Source organism: Gadus macrocephalus, chromosome 21 (assembly GCF_031168955.1).
Source record: "Gadus macrocephalus chromosome 21, ASM3116895v1".
Taxonomy (NCBI): Eukaryota; Metazoa; Chordata; class Actinopteri; order Gadiformes; family Gadidae; genus Gadus; species Gadus macrocephalus.
In genome coordinates, this window is record NC_082402.1 from 19,079,954 (window position 1) to 19,101,919 (window position 21,966).

The 21,966-nt window shown below is 43.4% G+C and overlaps 2 protein-coding genes across 14 annotated transcripts in view; both read right to left on the bottom strand.

Annotated features, from left to right (window-relative positions):
• Window positions 1-21,966, bottom strand: part of LOC132449988 (syncytin-2-like) — a 93,820-nt gene that overhangs the window by 1,932 nt on the left and 69,922 nt on the right. The window lies entirely within an intron of this gene.
• The window catches only part of LOC132449980 (NACHT, LRR and PYD domains-containing protein 12-like), a 36,023-nt gene continuing 24,930 nt past the window's right edge, over window positions 10,874-21,966 (bottom strand). For 11 of the 12 annotated variants that reach the window (XM_060041919.1, XM_060041917.1, XM_060041915.1 and 8 more), the window contains 6 exons: window positions 18,963-20,745; window positions 18,538-18,711; window positions 16,717-16,890; window positions 15,011-15,184; window positions 14,788-14,834; window positions 10,874-12,935 (listed from right to left, as the gene is read on the bottom strand). In XM_060041919.1, the coding sequence (XP_059897902.1) occupies window positions 12,337-12,935; window positions 14,788-14,834; window positions 15,011-15,184; window positions 16,717-16,890; window positions 18,538-18,711; window positions 18,963-20,745 (2,951 nt within the window). In that variant the 3' untranslated portion in view covers window positions 10,874-12,336. The remainder of the gene's footprint in view (window positions 12,936-14,787; window positions 14,835-15,010; window positions 15,185-16,716; window positions 16,891-18,537; window positions 18,712-18,962; window positions 20,746-21,966) is intronic. The other variant, XM_060041916.1, reaches the window with a different exon arrangement.

Here is a 21,966-nt window from a genome sequence, read left to right on the forward strand (position 1 = left end):
ACTGAAACCAATCTTTTGGGAAGGGAAATCAAAACCAGTATGTCCAAATCCAAAGCCCAATATGGGTGGGTTTACCATCAGCCGCCTGAAACCACGCTGTTCCAAAGTCATGCACTAAACCGAAAAAACTTACATGCGTTAGTGGCCTTCTATACCACAAAGGAAAAATAAGATAAAATAAAACGCGACATGCCCCGTTTCAAGACCACCTCTGCTGCCAGAGCTGACACATCTGACTCCTGTTCCCCCTCCACCTTTCATCAGCCGGCTTTCCCTATGATGGTTGCAGTTCGTCACTTCATGTTCAAGTGAGCCAATGCTCACTGTGACTCTGCCAAGTAATCGTGACTGTGCCTGTTTTAGGTTGTCCCGGGCTTCAAGGTGGGATCTTACCCGTCGTTGGCTAACCAGCCTTCCATACTGGCTTATTGCAGGATGCCGTACCTGGGATACGATCAATCCCCACCTATATGGTGGTATAGATCGCAAAGTGGAGGGATGGAGACAGAGTCTTCAGCCGCATCTGCCTTATGCAGCCATATGTGTGCGTAATGAATACACATCAGGGCGACTATAAAACAAAAGATAATTTATCAGAGTTAAAATTATTAAAGTGTTGCAGCAGCATTAGTCGCATTTGAAGGTAAACCCACTACTTCCGAATCCAATTTGACAACATAGCATGTATGACTCCTTCCCAGCAGATGTGGCGTCAATCCACCTATTGTCCTTAACTAGGGAGATGTGAAAGAAAACAAAAATCACAATATTAAAACTTGCATTTTCAATATTGGGCGACTCACTTTTGTCTTAACCGTTACTCAAAATCACAATTCTCTTCATAATCCTACCCGATTGCCCTTCACTATCTATTTAAATTGGACGACCTAATTAAACCTTTTATTCTACCTATTGCTTGCATTTAGTGTTTTCCATATTTTGATTCACTACTATACCAAACCCAAACCCTCTATGTTGATCTTAACTTGTTTATTGAACACTGAATTGATACATTGTTTCTATTTACTAATTAACCATATTGTTTTATCTGAAGTGTGCTTGGGTATCCCCTTGTGTACTCAGTCACTCGGAGTAGGAGAGGATTCTCCCCTACCTCGGCAGCCCTGACACACACACGAGAACAGCCTCACACACACATCCTTTCTTATTTTACTTTACTTATTTATTTTAAATGACATTTGTCATTGTGGATAACCTAAATTAGAAATTTGGATAACGTTTTATCATACTTATTTGGTCTAATTTTTAAGTATTGCCGATTGTTTTTTCTAAATTATAAGATCACTTTTAATAAATTGTCTATTACTTATCATAATCTCGAAGGAAATATTTTATTTGTGTTGTTATCTTGGCACCTAGACCTCGTCAGGTCCAAGCACCAAAATAACATCCACCTATCCACGCAGAATCCATGGGTTGGGTCCGCTCCTCTTTTGATGAGTCACTTTACCCTGGCGCCATTGAACCCATTGACTCCTGTGGAGTGTGGTGTGCAGACAATTTTTTTGGTGTGCAGACAATTGAGCTAATTGCTCATGTTTTGGAGTCTAAATAATTATTCCTAAATCCTGTAATCACCATGTAACTTGCTCAGGGACACATCAACACTCAGCTAGGAGAGATGGGGATCGAACCAGCAACCCTTCGGTTACTAGACAACTTCTCTACCTCCTGAGCTAAACGACCCCAGCCACCTCTCCGCTCATTTATTACCTCCGGGTCGGCCCGCATCCGCCCTTTTTGCTTTCTATACATTCCTCTCCCTTCTCCAAACACCTTCTCTCTCTGATCCAACCCGTTGTCTCACCAGTGCTCTGTGTACCAAGATGTAATGATATATACCATATGGTGTTCCGACGCGTTGGAGAGTCTCCAAGAACCACAGAATCACCAATCCCAGTGGTGGTTCTAGGTTTTTTCTAAAACAGTGGACATGGGTTACATTCAGGAACCAATTACAGAGTACATCCAAACGCACAAATAATGTATTAAGCACAATGCAAATTCAATCTCTTTCTCTCTGTTGTCTCTCTGTCCAGCCCCCACCTGCGGGTTTTCCTTACTTACGTTCCTTCTCTCTAACTCTCTTTACCTCTCTTTACCTACTTCCTTTGCTTTCACAAATCTCCATAACCATTTTCACTTTCAGTAATCCTTTCCTTTCCTTTCTGGTTTATTCGTTTTTTGGACACTCTCCAAAACTAGATTTATTAATCTTAAAAGGCCATCGAAAGATATGAATGTCCCCAAAGAAAATTCTAACCGGAAAGCCTTCTCCAATCTCATCGCCACTTCTCGTTGCCAATCCACACACTCTTCCTCTTCTCTGTCTCTCTTCACAAATTGCTTCATCTGTCCCCTCTAACTCAACTCAATGCTAACTCTTTCTCACTCACTCACTCACTCACTCACTCACTCACTCACTCACTCACTCACTCACTCACTCACTCACTCACTCACTCACTCACTCACTCCTCACTCATTCGCTCACATATACAACTTAAAATAGGAATTCACCGATTGTCATCCTTGGAGCTGTCATAGGTATTAACTGTGTGTTTCCCGAGAATTCTAAAGTTTTGGTGAATTTACCTGCCATGGGGAGGTGAGAGGCATAATTTGGACCTACGCAAGTGTAAGTGGCTCCAGTGTGGGCCATCATTGGCGTGCCTCTATAATTTATCAGAACCTGCAGTATTGGCTCCTCATCAGCTTGTTTTGTGATTGCTACAAGCTGACCCTCCCCCTGTGGATTCTCTGGGCACCCCTTGTATCCCTGACCCATAAAGGGACCTGCCTGTCCCTGGTCGCTGTTACCCTGTCCTTGCTGTGGTGGAAAAGGGTTAGTTAAACAATCCTTCTTAGAATGTCCTTCCTGGTTGCACCCAAAACATATTAAAGGACCTCTGCGTTGTCCTTGGGATCCTGGTTGTTGATTGTTTCTAAACTGTCCTTGGGGCCCTTTGTACTGATTCTGTCTATTTTTATTTGTGGGGTTCCCATAATTATGGATGTGTACATGTGTAACAGTTGGAGTAGGTGACAGTTGGCTCTGAGGCTGTTGTACTGGGAGAGAAAATGCCAATCGTGGATATTGGTTTTGAAGTGCGCCCTGCTGGGCGGCTTGCGATATTACAGCAGCTGGTTCTAAAACACCTGCCTGTCTCTTCTTATCTCTTTCCTTCCTTGTGAGATCTTCCAGCTGAAGCTGATATAGCTTCCTCTGGACCTCTTTGCTTTGTTCCTGTATTCTTTGTTTATTCTGACGATATTCATCCACTGCATGAACTAAATGGCCAATTCCAATGGCATGAACTAAATTAAAATCTCTATGAGATCCTGATGTAAACAGTCCAACCACATCCTCTAGCTTGGCTTTGATTTGGCTGGGAAGTGTCTCTATCACAGAGTTTCTAAACATGACAGAGAACACCGGATGGATCTCAGGATCCTCATCCGTCTCCATGCGCCATCTGTCTACTTGGGCCTGCAGGTAGGATGCAGGGTTCTCTGTGTCACCAATGGGGAGACCTCTCATGTTTTTAGGATCCATGCGGACCGGAAACTCCCTCCTGAGTGTGGCCCACAACGCCCCTCTGTAATGATCAAGTGTAGTCTCATCATACTTTCCATCCAGTATATTCAACCCTCCATTCCTCAGTACAAACTCCATCTTGGATAACCCCAATACTCTTGCCAACAGAGCTTTCAGGTCCCCCACTGCAATTAGCTTTCCCACTGTGAGTTCCTCAAATGTTCTAATCCATTTAGACGCCCCGTTAATTATGTTAGGGAGTTTAGAAATGACTCCCTCCAAGTCCTGTGAACCCCATGGTTGATAATGGACCTGTTGTCCTTTGACTAGAGTAGGATAATTTCCCGGAGAAGTTTCGGGTGCTTTTCCTTCTCTCTGTGATCTCCTTAGTTTCTCATCTAACTCGAGTGGTGTGGGGCTTAGTACTGATGTACTGCAGCCAGGCTCCTCTGCCCCTTGTATCACACTAGACCTCTCCTTCTGTCTTTCTTTCCGCTTCTTTAATTTCCTCTTAGCATTCTTAGTAATGTGTTTTACACATGGTTGTGATGACCCTTCGCCTACATGCTCAATGTCATCCTTCTCCTCTTCTTTATTCCCGTTTTCACTCTCACTAGAACAAATGTCAGCATTGTTACACTCTTCCCTTGCTTTCCTAATCCCCTCATAACAGTCCATGTGTATGGGTGCGCCCCTCCTCCCCTGTGTGTTACATTTATTATCTCCTTCATCTAGTGTGACTTCCCCTTTAGATTCTACGTTGTCTTTTATCAATGGGTACAATGATACTAGTTTGTGCAGCGGTGGCTCAACCCTCAGAGGCAATGGTTGAGCTTTGTTGTTATTAGCTATTATTACTCTCTGTAATGTTCGCCATCTCTCTCCTTCCTCTAAGAACAAAGCTAGAACTAACTTTTTCCTGTCCCTCTTTGCTAAGGCCGTTTTTCCACTTCTGTTATCTATTTAATTCCTTATTACTACCTCCATGTCCCTATACATTATTGGATCAAAAGTCCCTCCCATGGGCCATATAGTGCCTGCTCCTTCTGTCCTTTCTTCCCATTTCTCAGAGATCTTTTTCATCTCACCTTTGAGCAATAGACGGTCTCTACTCAAAATCTCTACCGCTGTTGGTGCCATGTTTTAATTATTACTTTATTACTATATTTATTTTATTTATCTTTTTGCTGAAGTACACTATTTATTAATACAATTTATTTGAGTTTATTCTACTAGTTATTTTCTATACTTTACTATCTCTAAGCTACAAATGTGAACTCTTCCCAAGCGCTCGTCTCCCTCCCGAAGATTGGAATGTGGCCCCCACCCTTTACTGTTATCTTTAACCCTGGCCTGCAGGCTCCTGCTCGTCCCCTGTGTGTTTGCTCGTGCACGTGCAGTTAGAGTCAGCGCATCCGTCTAATTTATTTATGATTATCAACTACTTTAAACAAATTAACTATTCTCTGTCCGCCTAATTTATTTATGACAGAATCAACAAAAAATGAACCGGGTCGTAAAAATCTCCGAGGTAACTTGATCCTAACACGACTTAAACACAGACAATAAGCCGATTCATACAATTTCTTTATATTATATTGAAAAATGTCCGAATTGTTTGTAATTAATTACAAATAAAAGGTTGACCGAGTGTAGAAACTGTCCTTTTGGTTAACACATGAACAGTCGGATGGATAATGAATCAACCAGAATTTCAAACAAGAACCATTGCCACAAAGCACCAAGATCAGAATTAAAGACTGGCCCCACCTCCAGATCCAATATCTGCAGCTCAATTGAATCACGTTTAGGGCATTAAACTCATTCAAACGATGCTTCAAACAACTAGCCTATTCCTTCAAAATAATGGCTGAACACATAAACACTCGACCAGATCACGAACAAACAAGAGACTCCTCAAAATACCAACTCAAACGGTACTCCAATCAAGAAACTTATCTATTCAAAAGCGCGAGAAGTCTGCTTTCTCAAAAATGCCAACATCGGAACTAGAAATTCACCAGTCGGCATCCCAAGGAAACCTCTCTCAAATAAAAAATGAATTAATCGACGGCAATGAATTCCAACCCAGCTCTCTGGGATACTCTCAAACATCCAACAGGTCAATCGACCTGTGGACCTGCACAGTCCTATTGGAACTTTCCCACTAATTCGATCCTCTAGAATACAGCCACAGGACTTTATAATAGGTCTATTTAACCAAAACCTCAAAACACCAAATAACAACAACTCGTATCAAAATAGGGAGCCACACAGCGTCTTGGTAATTTAGAACCACAGAGCGCGAATGGCCTATGTGCGAGCGCACGTCAATCTCTCCCGGAGCCCCCGTATCTCTCACTCGCTCATTTATCTATAATTTTGGTTTGTTTGATCGAAGAGACACTTTACCTGCTGCTGAGCGTTTCAGACGGGGCAAGAACAGATCAAACGACTCTATCCTATATATGGCAAGACAACTTACCCTTGAGCTCTGGTCGTATGATCCGTTTGCGTCCGGTCCTCTGGCCCGGCAGCTGACGAGTCCCTATTTCGTCCCTGTTCGTGACGCTAATATGTGGAAGATAAACCGAGATTTAAAACACTTAGACTAATTTAAGAGAGAGAGAGTAAAAGAAATCGAGGGGTCCGGAGCAGTGTTAATTTTGTCAGCTATTTTAGATTTAGTCTTAGTCTTAGTCTTTTGACGAAAATGCTTAATATATTTAGTCACATTTTAGTCATTGTTTTCCTTTGTAGTTTTAGTCTAGTTTTAGTCTACGAAAAGTCCTTACATTTTAGTCAACTTTTAGTCATTACTTTTAGTCAAAATGTTTTCTCTTTTTAAACTAGTTCAATTAGGCTAACCCTATATAGGCTATATGGACACCTGCTAAGTTGTTCCACTCAAATAGAGTACTAAAGTGAAAACGTTACGTTGTCCTGGCAACCGGATTTTCAGTTCTAAACAACCGAACGAGAGATGGCGTTCTCCATTGCTTCCATGTGTTTCTTTCAAAATTAAAATAAATCAATTTCAAGAGGTGAAAATCACTACCAATCGTAAAAATGTCGAGGCGTTCATGTATTCTCCTGCCTGGGGTATTAAAAGGAAAACTTTGTAAACGTTAGTTTAGTTTAGTTTATTTTTTAATATGAAGACAATCTATTCTCAATATTACTTACATCATTGGTAAAGCAAACTCACAAATCAATTCGCAAAAAGATTGTTCCTTTTCTATAAAAGGTTTGTGTGGCATAGGATTTCCCCTTGTTAATTTGGTTTGTGTAGAACCGAAAATCTGTTGCTCTCGAAACGTGACGTCACACTTTTGTACTCTTGTCTGTTCAGCCTTCAAAACGATAGCTGGTAAATTGTGAAAAATGCATTAAACTGTAATCAGAAAACGCGGTTATATGCTATAAACCCTATAGTATCTTGGGTATAAAGGCTGGGAAGAATTTCGAATTTCAAAGTCCACCTTATGTTGAAGTATAGACCGTGGCGATTCCCATTGAAACGAATAGCGCAGTGATTTTCTTCAAAACGAGAGCCGGTAAATTGTGAAAAATGAATTAAACTGTAATCAGACAACGCGGTTATATGCTATAGACCCTAGTATCTGTGGAATAAAAGCTGGGAAGAATTTCGAATCATGTACAATGCATAACGTTAGCTCATAGCTGAGTGGACCATACCTCCCGTTGCCAAGTCGTAGCTAAGGTCCGTCCTATTTACTGGAGGAGTGAACAGTTGCATAAGAACCTTACGGGAGTGTACTGATTGGAAAATATCGTGCATTTTGAATGTCCAAATAGCACACCAATAACATTTTCGTCCTGTCTCGTCTCGTCAACGAAAACAAAATGACATTTCGTCATAGTTTTTATTATCACAGATCTATTTTTAGCTCGTCAACGTCTCGTCTTAGTCACGGAAAAAAGGTCGTTGACGAACATTTTTCGTCATATTTTTCGTTAACGAAATTAACACTGGTCCGGAGCAAGAATTGAAAAAAGACTTTATCGTGAAGAAAAACAACAACGATAACAGCCTGAGTAGGTCTATAGAGTCACTGCTCAAACATCGATTCCAGCTTCTCTTTATACACACAAAAATACAAGAATTCCTTTGTCACAATGGAGGTTTCCTTTGTCCCAATGGAGGTTTCCGCCCAGTCAATCTTCGTCTCAGCATGTTATCGGTCTGAGGTCAGCATGGATTAACCCCGTTAGCCAAGATGACCCAAGGCTGAAAGGCTGAGGTCAACATGGCTTGACCCCGCAGCTTCCTGCACATTCCTGTGTTCCACCATCTGTTCTGAACCCAGGCTCTGCAGGCATCATGTGTCTTCCACCATTAAAGATAAAAGACTTTATACTAATCATGGTTTACCATAGAATATACTCATTAATTTCTACCACAGACCCTGGACACGGGGCACGCGCTCTACAAGAGCAGCGCCGGAAGGGGGCGCCAAACCGGACCGTGGGCTGCGCCGCGGGCCGGACCCCGATAGTGAAGAACGGTAACCTTCCTCTACGCCACCGGAATGTTGTAGTGCTCTACACCTGTGTCTCACTTGTCTCACTTGCTCCCCCGCCCTGGCAGAAAAGCCTAAGCCTGGTTAGGGTGGTGGTGGTTAGGGTGGTGTTGGTTAGGGTGGTGGTTAGGTTGGTGGTTAGGGTGGTGTTGGTTAGGGTGTTGGTTAGGGTGGTGTTGGTTAGGGTGGTGGTGGTTGGTTAGGGTGGTGGTTAGGGTGGTGTTGGTTAGGGTGGTGGAAGTTAGGGTGTTGGTTAGGGTGGTGGTGGTTAGGGTGGTGGTGGTTAGGGTGGTGTTGGTTAGGGTGGTGGTTAGGGTGGTGATTAGTATGGTGGTGGTTAGGGTGGTGGTGGTTAGGGTGGTGTTGGTTAGGGTGGTGGTGGTTAGGGTGGTGGTGGTTAGGGTGGTGGTGATTAGGGTGGTGGTGGTTAGGGTGGTGTTGGTTAGGGTGGTGGTTAGGGTGGTGATTAGTATGGTGGTGGTTAGGGTGGTGGTGGTTAGGGTGGTGGTGGTTAGGGTGGTGGTGATTAGGGTGGTGTTTAGGGTGGTGGTGGTTAGGGTGGTGGTGATTAGGGTGGTGGTGATTAGGGTGGTGTTTAGGGTGGTGTTGGTTAGGTTTAGGGTTAACCCCCTGCCAGGTGTGTCCTCATGGTTCTCCAGACTACAACGTTCAGCGCTAACTGCTTTGAGGCTAAATGAAGTGACCCCACTCAGAGCCTTCCACGGCGGGAAGCACAAACCGTCCGACTGGAGCCCAAACCTTCCAGCCGGGACCAACCAAAGAATAGAATGACCAGCGCCTCACCTGGAGCTGAGCGGAGGAAGATCCTGAAGTCCAGCGGTGGACTTCATTAAAACACAGCCAGCAGACTGACCTTGAGGAGATCTGTTTGTTGCTGTTGGTCATCACTACTATTCAGTCTACCTCTATTGCTATGTTCCAAATGTGTACAAGTTAAAACACCCCAAACCGTACGAAGAGCAGAACTACCATGTAGGTCCCACAACAACCTCAGACCTCAAATCCTAACAACAATGGAATCCTTCAGTGCAAACCAGTGACTACATTTTACAATAAACTGAATTATTTGGAGAATTCAGTGTACAAACCCTACAGATCCAATCTAAAGGTCGAGCTCAGAGAGCCAACCATGACCCTGCAACATCCCCCTGACATCATCACCAATAATCCTCATGTCAACCAACACATCTACAGGTCAAGTGGAGGAAGGGAGGAGCGGGTGTTATAGAGAGAGGACTGCAGATATAATGAACCCCAATTCCTGAACTCCTGAATCTGCATCTCCATCGCTAGAGCGTTGGCCTGCTTATGGATGTGTGAGTGAGCAGATGCATGCTGGGATACAGAGCAGTGTCTGAAGTCTACAGGTCTGTAGACACGCCCCTCAGGATAAACCAGGGGTTTGAGAATCTGTTGACATGCTGCTGACATCAGCTACATGAGCTGGAATATCCTTCAAGATGGCGACAGGAATCTGAAGGAAAAGGGCCAAGAGGAAGATGTGTGTGTCCTTCCTCTCAGCCAGTAGAACACGACCAAGGTCTTCATCATTGAACCATGGCACACACTGCAACGCTCCTCTCCACACATCTCCAAAGCGCCAAGTGAAGGTTTCCTTACGTCCTCAGCTGAAGAAAAGCACAACTCCAGCTTGAAGAGAGCCCTAGCTGGGACAGGTCCCAGATTGGTTCTGATGTAAGGGAACCCTTCTCCCAGGTTCACCTAGCCCGGTACCCAACGGTAGAGTTCAGCCAGAGGAGGCCTGGACCTGAGGGAAGGACCAGACACACGAAGAACCGCCCCACTACAGCTCTGAAGGTCGTCTTGAACATCCATTCAGGTCATTTTCCGACTTCAGACTCTCTTTATGGATCCCGCATACCCTCAAGTAGACGATACCTATCAAAGCAGGCAAGACCCCCCCCCACACACACACACACACACACACGCACACACCTACACACACACACACACACAGACACACACAGACACACACACACACACACACACAGACACACACACACCTACACACACACAAACACGCCAGGTGGAACCCCACACACACACAACCCGATGCCAGGTGGGACCCCGATGCCAGGTGGGACCTTCCCCCCCCTCGTGGTTCTCTGGTGACAGACTGAAGTCGTGTTCTGGTCGTTGAGACGAGGAGTCCTCTCATCTCCCCCTGGAGTTCCTCCTTCTGAATCCCAGTCCCCGTCTTAAAAGGCCCTTCTAGTCCATGGAGCTGATGTCACAACGGATTCTCCAACACACGGTGGTGAAGGGATGAACACGCTTTAACAAACCCACCTTGAAGGAACCTTTCATTATAGCTATACAGTCTGCTCTTCATTTAGTTGTGTTGGGTCTTCTGCTCGCTTGTAGGTGTGTGTGTGTGTGTGTGTGTGTGTGTGTGTGTGTGTGTGTGTGTGTGTGTGTGTGTGTGTGTGTGTGTGTGTGTGTGTGTGTGTGTGTGTGTGTGTGTTGAGCACCAAAGGCTCTTCAACCATTCCAAACACCTCCACCACACACTATTAGAGCCATGGAGTCGATGAGGCTTATGTTCGCATTTTGTGCCAAAATTGTTAATTTCGATTTTTTTTCGATATTTTGCCATATCTTATTTATGTCAATTCAATAGATCCGGTTTTATTGCGCTCTTATTTGTGCTTTTTATTCAGTGAACCCCCGACCTTAAAGTGTAAACTGATCCTCTGCTGAACACAAGAGAACATTCAGAGGATTCTCTGAGTTGTTTATCACCATTATGCTTTATTAACCAGGACAACAGAAAAACAGTCCCTTACATGAACACAATAAACACAAGGACTCAATCAATAGAAGAGCAGTCCCTTACATGAACACAATAAACACAAGGACTCAAACAATAGAAGAACAGTCCCTTACATGAACACAATAAACACAAGGACTCAAGCAATAGAAGAACAGTCCCTTACATGAACACAATAAACACAAGGACTCAAACAATAGAAGAACAGTCCCTTACATGAACACAATAAACACAAGGACTCAAACAATAGAAGAACAGTCCCTTACATGTACACAATAAAAACAAGGACTCAAACAATAGATGCAGCAGACATTACCAATCATAAACAGGTGTGCACATATCTTTAATAACTGAACATGTTCTGCTGCTGTGTTGTTCCCCACAGAACACAAGGAATCAATACTCAGTTTAAAGTCACAACATGATCTATAGCTTTTCCCATAGACCGCTTGCACGATGAATATAATATAAGTTCTGCTGTACATCATGTTAGGCTTATCAAAATATAAACTGATATCAGAGCCCTGCAGTATGAAACTGTTAAAGTCTGAAAATAGACACAATATTGCACTATAAAAATGTTAACATTTGCCAAAAATCAATTATTAAAATAGATTTCACATTAAAAATATTGTCTTTGTAAAAGCTGCTAAGTTAACCTGATGGAAGATCTTAAAAGTCTCTACCTTTCATGGTTAATGAAGATCAACTTTAAGAAGACCAAGAAAATGTAGCATTTGGATTATAGTTGAGCACATGATAAATCACCAAAACACAGTGTGTGTGTTAATATATACATGTGTGTGTTCATATCTGCGTGTGTTCATATATGCGTGTGTGTGTTCATATCTGCGTGTGTGTGTGTTCATATATGTGTGTGTGTGTGTGTTCATATCTGCGTGTGTGTGTGTTCATAGATGCGTGTGCGGCGCGTGCATGCGGGCGCGCACACAGTTATATATGCATTTGTGCAGTGAGTGTGCGTTTGCACGTGTGTGTCTGTGTGTATATTTGAGTGTTTATAATATGGTGTGTGTTTGCACGTGGCGCGTGTTCATATGTACGCACTTGTTTTCTGTGTGTTCATATATACGTGTTTGTTTTTGTTCATATACACGTGTGTGTGTGCGTGCATGTTTGTGTTCCTTTTACGTGTTTGTAATATGTGTGTTTATATATGCGTCTGTGCATGCGTGTATGTTTATATGTGTGTGTCTTTATGTTAATTCATATATGCGTGTGTGTGCGCTTGCATGTGTGTGCGTTACTATATGTGCGTATGTGTATTTATATGTGTGTGTGGTAATATACCCGTGTGTGTGTTCACATATGCATGTTTGTGTTCATGTGTGTCATCAGACAGACAGACAGACAGACAGACAGACAGACAGACAGACAGACAGACAGACAGACAGACAGAGAGACTATAACTTACACAGAGACGCTGAGCCACACCGCTGAGCCTGCTCGCCAGGTAGCACTACTAATCCCCCCCCCCATAACCCAAACCCAACCCCAGGGAGGAGGTCCTCCTGGGTGAAGGAGGACCAGAAGGTGTGGAGGTGTGTCAGTGTGTCTGAGGACCCTCCTCCACCTGGGGACACTCTGTAGAAGGACAGAGAGCCAGCAGGCCGGTCCAGATACACTCCTACTCTGGTGGAGCCAGCGGGGGGGAGAGGGATGGCTGTTACTCTACCGTTGTACCAGGCATAGTAACTATCATCATCATAACAATGAAGAATCCAGGACTTGTTGTTCCATCCGAGCGAGCTGTCTTCACCCCCTCCTCTCCTTGTGATTCCTCTGTATGTCACTCCTATAACAACACCTCCTTCCCTCTCTACCTCCCAGTAACAGCGGCCAGTGAGAGCCTCTCTACCCAACACCTGGTACCAGGAGTCAAATCTCTCTGGGTGATCCGGATACAACTGGTCCTCTCCAACCACCGTCACCTTTCTGTTGTCCTCAGACAGAGAGAGTCGTCTGTGGGCCGTGTTGGGGTCCAGTGTGAGTTCACAGGCATCTGAGGGACAACCAGACATGATGAGCTGCTGAACCGCTCTACATCATCATCATCATCATCATCATCATCATCATCATCATCATCAACATCATCACTGTTGTCTTGCCTTATTAGGGGTCCAAGCCAACAGGTTGGATCCCTATTGTTTTTGTAAGGATTTTTTTTATTATTATTATTATTATTCCCCCGTAAAAGTGGGAATACAGCCCAAACCGTAAATGTTGCACACACGCCAATTGCATGACTAGATCCAGGTCCGTGAGGACTACGCAGACGACAAAATCCAGACATGCCGGCCACTAGGTGGCGCTATACCTAGGAAAGATGCGTTTGGGGGTATAACTCCCACACCGAACCTCCCACAGTCAAAAACTTGTACCCACATATTCACTGGAGTCTGCTGCATCTTTTGGCATAGGCCACGCCCATTTGCGTCTATATTTCTTTTGCGCAAAATCGCGAAAACCGCTAAACTGCCATCACGAAAACCGCTAAACTGCCTTTTCCCAACTCCTCCCACATTTTTTGACCAATTGACACAAAACTTTGCACACGACATCTTCAGACGCAAACGAAAAGAAATCAAGGAACACTTTATTGATCCGACCATCGATGACGAAACGGTAGCGTTTTGAATATTTGTTTATTAGCTATGTTTTACGTCGAAACGCAAAAAAATAAAAAAATACCAAATTTAGACATCGGATCAAGTCCAAATTTTAGACACATGTCGGTGCCACCCTTAATGGCGTTCAATAAAAAATCGGAATATTTCGCCATTAGGGGGCGCAATAAACGAGGAAATTGTATATCTTCTAATTGGCCAAAGGAATGTTCTTCAAACTATAAGGGAACCATCAAGGGGCAAACCCGAGTCTATATAAAAAATATGGCCAAGAATTATTAATGTGGGCGGGAGTTATTTGGCAAAGGAAAATTGTCTTTGGAAAATTTCGCCACAAAGGGGCGAAAAAAAACGACGAAATAATATATCTCCTAACTGGCCAATGGAATGTTCTGAAAACGCGTTTTCGGCTATAACTCCCACAACGAACCTCCCACAGTCAAAACCTTTATATCCACAGATTCACTGGAGTCAGTTGCATCTTTTGGCATAGGCCAAGCCCATTTGTTATGAACACATGCTTCGCGTTGTGCCGGCGAAATGCACATTTCTTGGACCCCTGCATAACTGCTTGCAGTTCTAGTTCTTCTTCCTGTTTCACGTTCAGCTACTCTACAAACATTAATTTAGAAAGTCTAAATAATATCAGAGCTACTATAGTTATAGGACTTGTTTGCTATAGCTTTAGAAATAGTAGTGCCTATTGTTTATAAGATAATTTAAGTTAAACCTAAATGCAAATCCCATGTGTGTGTGAGTGGCTGTCCCAGTCAAAACATTGAAGCCTAAAAAGATGTATAAACTGAATCTACTCCCGCAATAGTTACACTACATATACCTATCCAAATATCATGCATCAAAACGTTCAGCATGATGAGCAAATTGCTCCTCTGATGTATCTAAACTATAGTCAACATACTTTTCAAGATATTAGACTTTAAAAGGTTCCTATACACATTCATTGTAATCCATCTGTGTAAACCATAAACTGAAACAGCTGAGCTCACATACAGGCTGGAAGCTAACTGTTGGTACAATAGAACTGGTTCATACATATTATACACAGACATGTACACATACATACACACACCTACACAAACATACTAGACATTCATAAACACAGGGAATCATAGCTATACACACGTATACACAAGTTCTTCTATGTGGATGGACTTTCCATTTCAATAGTTAGTAGGGTGTGTTTTGATGAATCAAACAGACACTTACACTTCTTTAGAGCTGGTCTCAGCCTCCACACTCCACCGTGCTCCACACTTGGGGGGAATCAAAGTGAGAGCAGCATGTTGAAACATTCACCTTCATCATATGCTGTCTCATCACTTTCTACACAACATGAGTGACAGCTGCCTCTTCAAACCACTTCATCTAGCAGGGGCATGAGTCCTTGTAGGAGACTTTGTCCCCGAGTGGTGAGCTGTCCTCTCCATACCTGAGAGTGTCCAGTCTCCAGCGTGGATCCTCCAGTCCAGCAGAGAGCAGCGCAGCTCCAGAGTCTCCTGGGTGATTGTAGCTCAGGTCCAGCTCTCTCAGATGGGAGGGGTTGGAGCTCAGAGCTGAGGCCAGAGAAGCATAGCCTTCCTGTGTGACCAGGCAGCCAGACAAGCTACACACACACACACACACACACACACACACACACACACACACACACACACACACACACACACACACACACACACATTTTATGTACTTTATTTGATTCCACATTACAAGTTAATATCATTTTAGGAACCAAATGTGATGAATTATCCAACAACTATTTGACCAACAAACATCTTGTTATGGGAATGCATCATTAAGGGTACAGGAAACATCTCCTTTTCCAGATGAACATGCTCCCTATAACAGTTGATATTGAGCAGTACTGAGCTAGCTGTCTGGCCCTTCTTTTACTTAGTCCACTGATGTTAAGTCCACTGATGTTAAGTCCACTGACCACCAGCCTATGCACATGGCCTAGACTGCCAAAGACAAGAACAATGAGGACACATTTATAACCACAGATGTCAATGGCAGATGTTAGAGGATGGTATTTCAGTTTTTTTGTACAACAGGATTCCTCCATGAACAGGTCCTCCATTCTCTTGTGATATGCAAATGATGTCTGGTGTGTTGGGAATTCCTGAAAAGCAGTTTGTGGATGTGTTAAACCAGTGGGACTTGACAGAGGTATGTTTGTATATTTGTTCCTGAGGAGCACAGGGGATCTGGGCAGCGATGAGGTCCACCAGTCTGTCATGTCTGGCAATATACAGTCCTTTGTAGGAAGGGCAACTGTTCATGATGTGGGCTACTGACTCCAGATGTTGTGGTGGGTCATGTAGCATGCATAAGGGGGAATGAATAGATGGAAACCAGAGGGAGAGATTGTATTTTGTGGGGAGAACCTGTAGGCGTGCCTTCACACAGAAGATGAGTATCTCATCACTGATGGTGGCATTATTGTAAATGGCATGTGATGTGGAGTGATCTGCACAGGTGAGTTTGGCTAATTTTCCTTGAAGTTTAAGGCTGGACCAGTACTCCATATTGTGGCCCCTTTGGATGGTAAGAAGGGTTTGCCTGGATGTTGATGGTAACAGGAGGTGGGTGATGTTATTGTGTTGCAGCCTGGCTTGCACACACACACACACACACACACACACACACACACACACACACACACACACACACACACACACACACACACACACACCATTTATTCTATCTGGTTGAGAGCAGTTCGTACTAAAGTAACCACATTTATAAAGTGTATTCATTCCATATTGAAGACAAGTAAAAGCTTTATTGATACATCATGGAGACAAAGCTGTGTCACCCTGTCTGAGAACAGGAAGAGGAAGTGGGGAGATGACATCATCACAGACAGCAGAACTTCCTTCACTTGGATGTGACAGGATCTTAAACAAATTCTCCTTTCTCAATAGCTACAACTCAATGAGGTATTGTTTGGTTAGAGTCAGGAGAAGTCTGCTGTGTTTGGTATGCTAAGACCGTTACTTCACAGATTCTAACATTGTGTAGAACCAGGGAGTGTTTTGTCAGCAGGGAAAAGAGCAACAGAAATGCATCAGGCAGGAGCAGCACTTACTGGAAGCTAGAATAACCAGTTTGAAGAAGAGGCTGAAAACTGACCTGAGTGTTTCCAGTTTACATTGTGGACTCCCCAGTCCATCAGAGAGCAGCTTCACTCCTGAATCCTGCAGATCATTGGTACTCAGGTCCAGCTCTCTCAGACGAGAGGAGTTGGAGCTGAGAACTGAGGCCAGAGCTTCACAGCATCTCTCTGACAGATAACAGCTGTTCAGCCTTCAAACAAAATAAGAGATGTTTTAAGAATTTAACAAAAATATATTAGTCAAGACATTAGATCCTTATCTTATTGTATATTGGGTGTAAAATGTATGGTATTTAATAGTTATTTTGCAGGGTTTGAAAAGCAATTTGTATATTAATATGACATTTATTGTAGTATATTGTGTATTGTATTGTAATACATGTTATTAGTGAATCTAGATTTTTTGTATGAGAATTTTTATTCCAATATTATGTACATTGTGTTGAGAGGAGAAAAATATCAGAGCGAGCAGTAAAAAAACTGTTAGTGAGCATGAGAGCAAAGAGAGCATTTGTGGGTGCAGGGGTGTCAGTTGTGTTCTGCTTCACTTTACGTGCGCGCTCAATGAATCGTTTCTGCCTCACAGCCTTTATTGTTGCTCTCGCGATCAGAGAACTGCTGAGCGCAAGTGCAGTTAAAGTGTTTACAATAATGATTTGTGCGCACGGATGTGTTAGTTGTTCGCCCGCAGAAAGTCATGTTTGCTTGTGCCTTTTGTCAGTGATATGCTGTTAAAAACGTTGCAGGCCTGTATAGGCTCAGTGTTGCAACACAATAGACTCTTCCCTCTTAACAAAGAAAAATAAAAAGTCCCGGTACCATTATAGGGAGTGGAGAAGACTGAGGTTTCCGTCCAAAACATCCCAGACACACCCAGAAATTGTATCATTGATTAGAGTGGCAGCTGATCGCTGCAACTCTAATCAATGACACCATTTCCACCGGGCGCGCTGCGGAACGTCACAGCAGCGTCCCAGGAGCGGCGCTATCATTCCGTAGCACTTCTATTTTTGACACGAGCCGTTGCTGAACGGCGTCAATTTCAACAGAGCAGATCGAGCCGGGCAGGAAGTGAAAAAGTAAAAGCCGTAGAGCATCCGGTCAATTTTCTAAATAAAACACAATACTCAGCTCATGTAGCCTATCACAACTACTCATCAACATAACGTCATGACCGGTGGCACCAGGTCAGCAGTCAATAAATCAAAGGGTCTCAGAGGGTCGGCAACATGGACGACGAGAGACTCATTGTCGAAGTTCAGCAACATGAAGTCATTTATGTAACAAATCATCCTTTTTATAATGACAATGGCCGGAAGTACAAAGCGTGGCATTTAATTGCAGTAGTTTTGTGAGTGGAAGGTGAGTATATTAGGTTTAGGATTATGGCGTGATCTTGTGATCTCGCGTGAATACGGCTGGCTCGCAAGGCAGCGCTGCGCTGCCGTAACGCGCCCGGTGGAAATGCACGCAGGGCAAAGTCGCAGCCGTTACGCGGTGCAGCCGTTCAGCGGCCGTAACGCGTCCGGTGGAATCCCGGCGTTAGGCATCCAACTTGGGGTCTCTGACCCTCCCAAGACCCCCTATATTTCACCCTGCTCTCAACCATCGACGTAACGTAAACAGGGGACACTATCGGTATATTTTGGGTTTATATTTATAATTAAAGATTTGCAAGCATATGGATGGATTAGAATATCCACCTCAACAAGGGGTAACCTTTATATGATATGAAAGTCATGAATGTGGTCATCACAGGTACTGAGATATAAGCTGAATTATATAAGTCTGACTTTGAACATTTATTTGTAACTGTTTGCACATTGAGTAAAACTGACCTGAGAGTTTCCAGTGTACAGTGTGGACTCCCCAGTCCAGCAGAGAGCAGCTTCACTCCTGAATCCTTCAGCCGATTGGTACTCAGGTCCAGCTCTCTCAGACTAGAGAAGTTGGAGCTGAGAACTGAGGTTAGAGCTTCACAGCATCTCTCTGACAGATGACAGCTATTCAGCCTTTATACACAATAAATAGAACATGTCAATAACTGCGATCAAAATAACAGAAATCTCTAAGTTATTCCATAATGAAGAATGTTATTAGTTTACCAAAAATTACCAAATAATTAGATTAATTAATAATTACATTTTCATATATATTCAATGTAAAATGTATTTTCTTTATTATTATTATTATTATTATTTTAACCTTATATTCCAGTTATATTTATATTGTGTATTGTAATACGTGTTATGAGTGAACCTACAGAGATGTTTTGGAGGCTTTGACCACTGGCAGCAGCCTCAGAAGACCCTCCTCTGAAGCAGAGTATTTCTTCAGGTCAAACACGTCCAGCTCCTCTTCTGATGTCACTAGGATGAAGGCCAGAGCAGACAGTTGAGCAGGAGAGAGAGATTCTCCGGAGAGACTTGATGATGTCAGGTACTGTTCGATCTCCTTCACTAGAGAACGGTCGTTCAGCTCATTCAGACAATGGAACAGATTGATGCTTTTCTCTGGAGAGAGATCTCCATCTATTTTCTCCTTGATGTAAGACACTGTTTTTGTATTGGTCAGTGAGCTAGTTCCTGTCGATCCCAGCAGACCTCGTAGGACAATCTGATTTTTCTCCAGAGAGAGGCCCAGGAGGAAGAGGAGGAACAAGTCCAGCTGTCCGTTCTCACTCTGTAAGGCCTTGTCCACACCATTCTGGTAGAGGAGGAGGAGTTTATCTTCCCCAGAGGTGGGTGGTTCTTCTGAGAGCAGATTGACACCATCGTTGATGAAGGACAGAAAGACATAAAGGGCAGCCAGAAACTCCTGGAGGCTCAGATGGACAAAGCAGAACACCCTGTCCTGGTACATCCCACACTCCTCTTTAAAGATCTGAGTGAACACTCCTGAGTACACTGAGGCTGCTCTGATATCGATGTCACACTCTGCCAGGTCTGCCTCGTAGAAGATCAGGTTGCCTTTCTCCAGCTGGTTAAAAGCCAGTTTTCCCAAAGAAAAAACAATCTTCCTGTTCTCTGGACCCCAGTATGGATCCGTGTCAGCTCTCCCATGATACTTCCTGTCCCCCTGTATCGACTGAACCCTCAGGAAGTGGCTGTACATCTGAGTCACGGTCTTGGGCATCTCTTCTCTCTGGGATTTTTTTAAGATGTCCTTGAGAACTGTTGCAGTGATCCAACAGAAGACTGGGATGTGACACATGATGTGGAGGCTTCGTGATTTCTTGACGTGGGAGATGATTGTGTTGGCCAGCTTCTCGTCTTTGAATCTCTTACTGAAATACTCCTCCTTTTGTGAGTCGGTGAACCCCCTCACCTCTGTTACCATGTCAACACACTCAGCAGGGATCCGATTGGCTGCCGCAGGGCGTGTGGTTATCCAGATGCGAGCGGAGGGAAGCAGGTCGCCCCTGATGAGGTTTGTCAGCAGCACATCCACCGAGGACGGCTCTTTGACATCAGTCCAGGTCTGGTTGTTCTGGAAGTTCAGAGGAAGTCGACACTCATCCAGACCATCCAAGATGAAGACAACTTCGAACAGTTCATATCTGCAGATTCCTGCTTCTTTAGTCTCACTAAAAAAGTGATAAAGAAGTTCCACCAAGCTAAACTCTTTTTCTTTCAGTAAATTCAGCTCTCTGAAAGTTAAAAGAAATGCGAAGTGTATGTCATGGTTGGCTTTGCCTTCAGCCCAGTCCAGAGTGAACTTTTGCGTTACGATGGTTTTACCAATGCCGGCCACTCCAGTTGTCAATATTGTTCTGATTGGTTGATCGTGTCCAGGTAAGGGTTTAAAGATGTCTTCACATTTAATTGGTGTTTCTTCCTTGGCTGGTTTCCTGGAAGCTGTTTCAATCAGTCTGACCTCATGTTCTTTGTTGACCTCTCCACTGCCTCTCTCTGTGATGAAGAGCTCTGTGTAGAAGTCATTCAGACCCGATTGATTTCCTGCTTTAGGGATTCCCTCAGACACAAACTTGAACTTCTTCTTCAAATGAGACTTGATTTTATGTTGGCACTCAACAGCAGCAGATCCTACATGAGAATGAACAGAAGACATCAGATAGTGGATTGTGACATCAGTTAAAGCATGTTAATATTACCTGTAAAATGATCAACATATTTACTGACTTCATTACTTGTGGTTCAAGAAGCTGGTCGTGACAAGGAATGGATACATATTTTTTTCTTTTTTCTTTGTTATTTACACTGCAAAATCATTGGTCTAATGATATTAATAATGATAGTGAATCAGTGGAAATTAACTTCATATGCTGATATAACAAGATAGTGCTGCATCTCTTCCACTTATTCCACTTATAGTTATTCTGCTGTTGATTTGCCATTTATTGTTTGCCCCATGCCATTAAAATCGCATTTGCCCTATTGTTTGTTAAATAACATTGGTCAGAATAAATTTGTGACTCGTGGTAAGTTTGAAATCTATGCAATAGCCAATGAAAGGAAAAAGGCAGAAGAAATTAGCCAATCTGGATAAGGTGACATTGCTACGTAGCGTTGTCAAATTATTATTCATGGCCCTGCCCACTTGGTTGGTTCGTAACCGCCCACAGAAATCCTGAAAGAGTCGCGATTGAGCTAGTGCTAATACGTGTACGTACAGATGCTGCGTGGTAACAGGCTAGTTAAATAATTTTGAATGCAATGGCAGTACGACATCGAACCTGTGTGTTATGCCAAGGCAAAACGTCCACTTTGCATCTCCTGCCAAAGACAGAGGAATTAAGGGAGACATGGTTGCAATTTATTTTTGGAGAAATTCCGAAAAACGATGGAACCAGATTAGTGCTTCGGCGCATTTCAGAGACGATGACTTTGTCAACTTCGGGGAGTACAGCAGTGGGTTTGCATCACTTTGTGAGTTGTGCCATCACGGAGGTTGCCCACTTCTCCAACAGCCGTAAGTACTTTTATCTACACAATGAAATCCTATTTAAGAAGTTATGTGTAACTACATGATCTATGTGCCCATTTTGGACAATGTTAGCATGAACAGTCAAAGTGGCACGTGCAGCTAGCGCTACCTTCATTCTATGGTAGCCGCTTAGTTATACTGATATGCTTGACACAAGGTTTTGACCGTATAGGTCTTTATCAGACTTGATGAAGACCTAGGAGCAGTTACGTATTTTAAGCACATAAGCTACGCCCACATAGCCGCTGGGAAGCAGGATCGAACACACAAGCTGCATTACCTTCACAGAGCCACTAGGAAGCAGGATCAAACTCATAAGC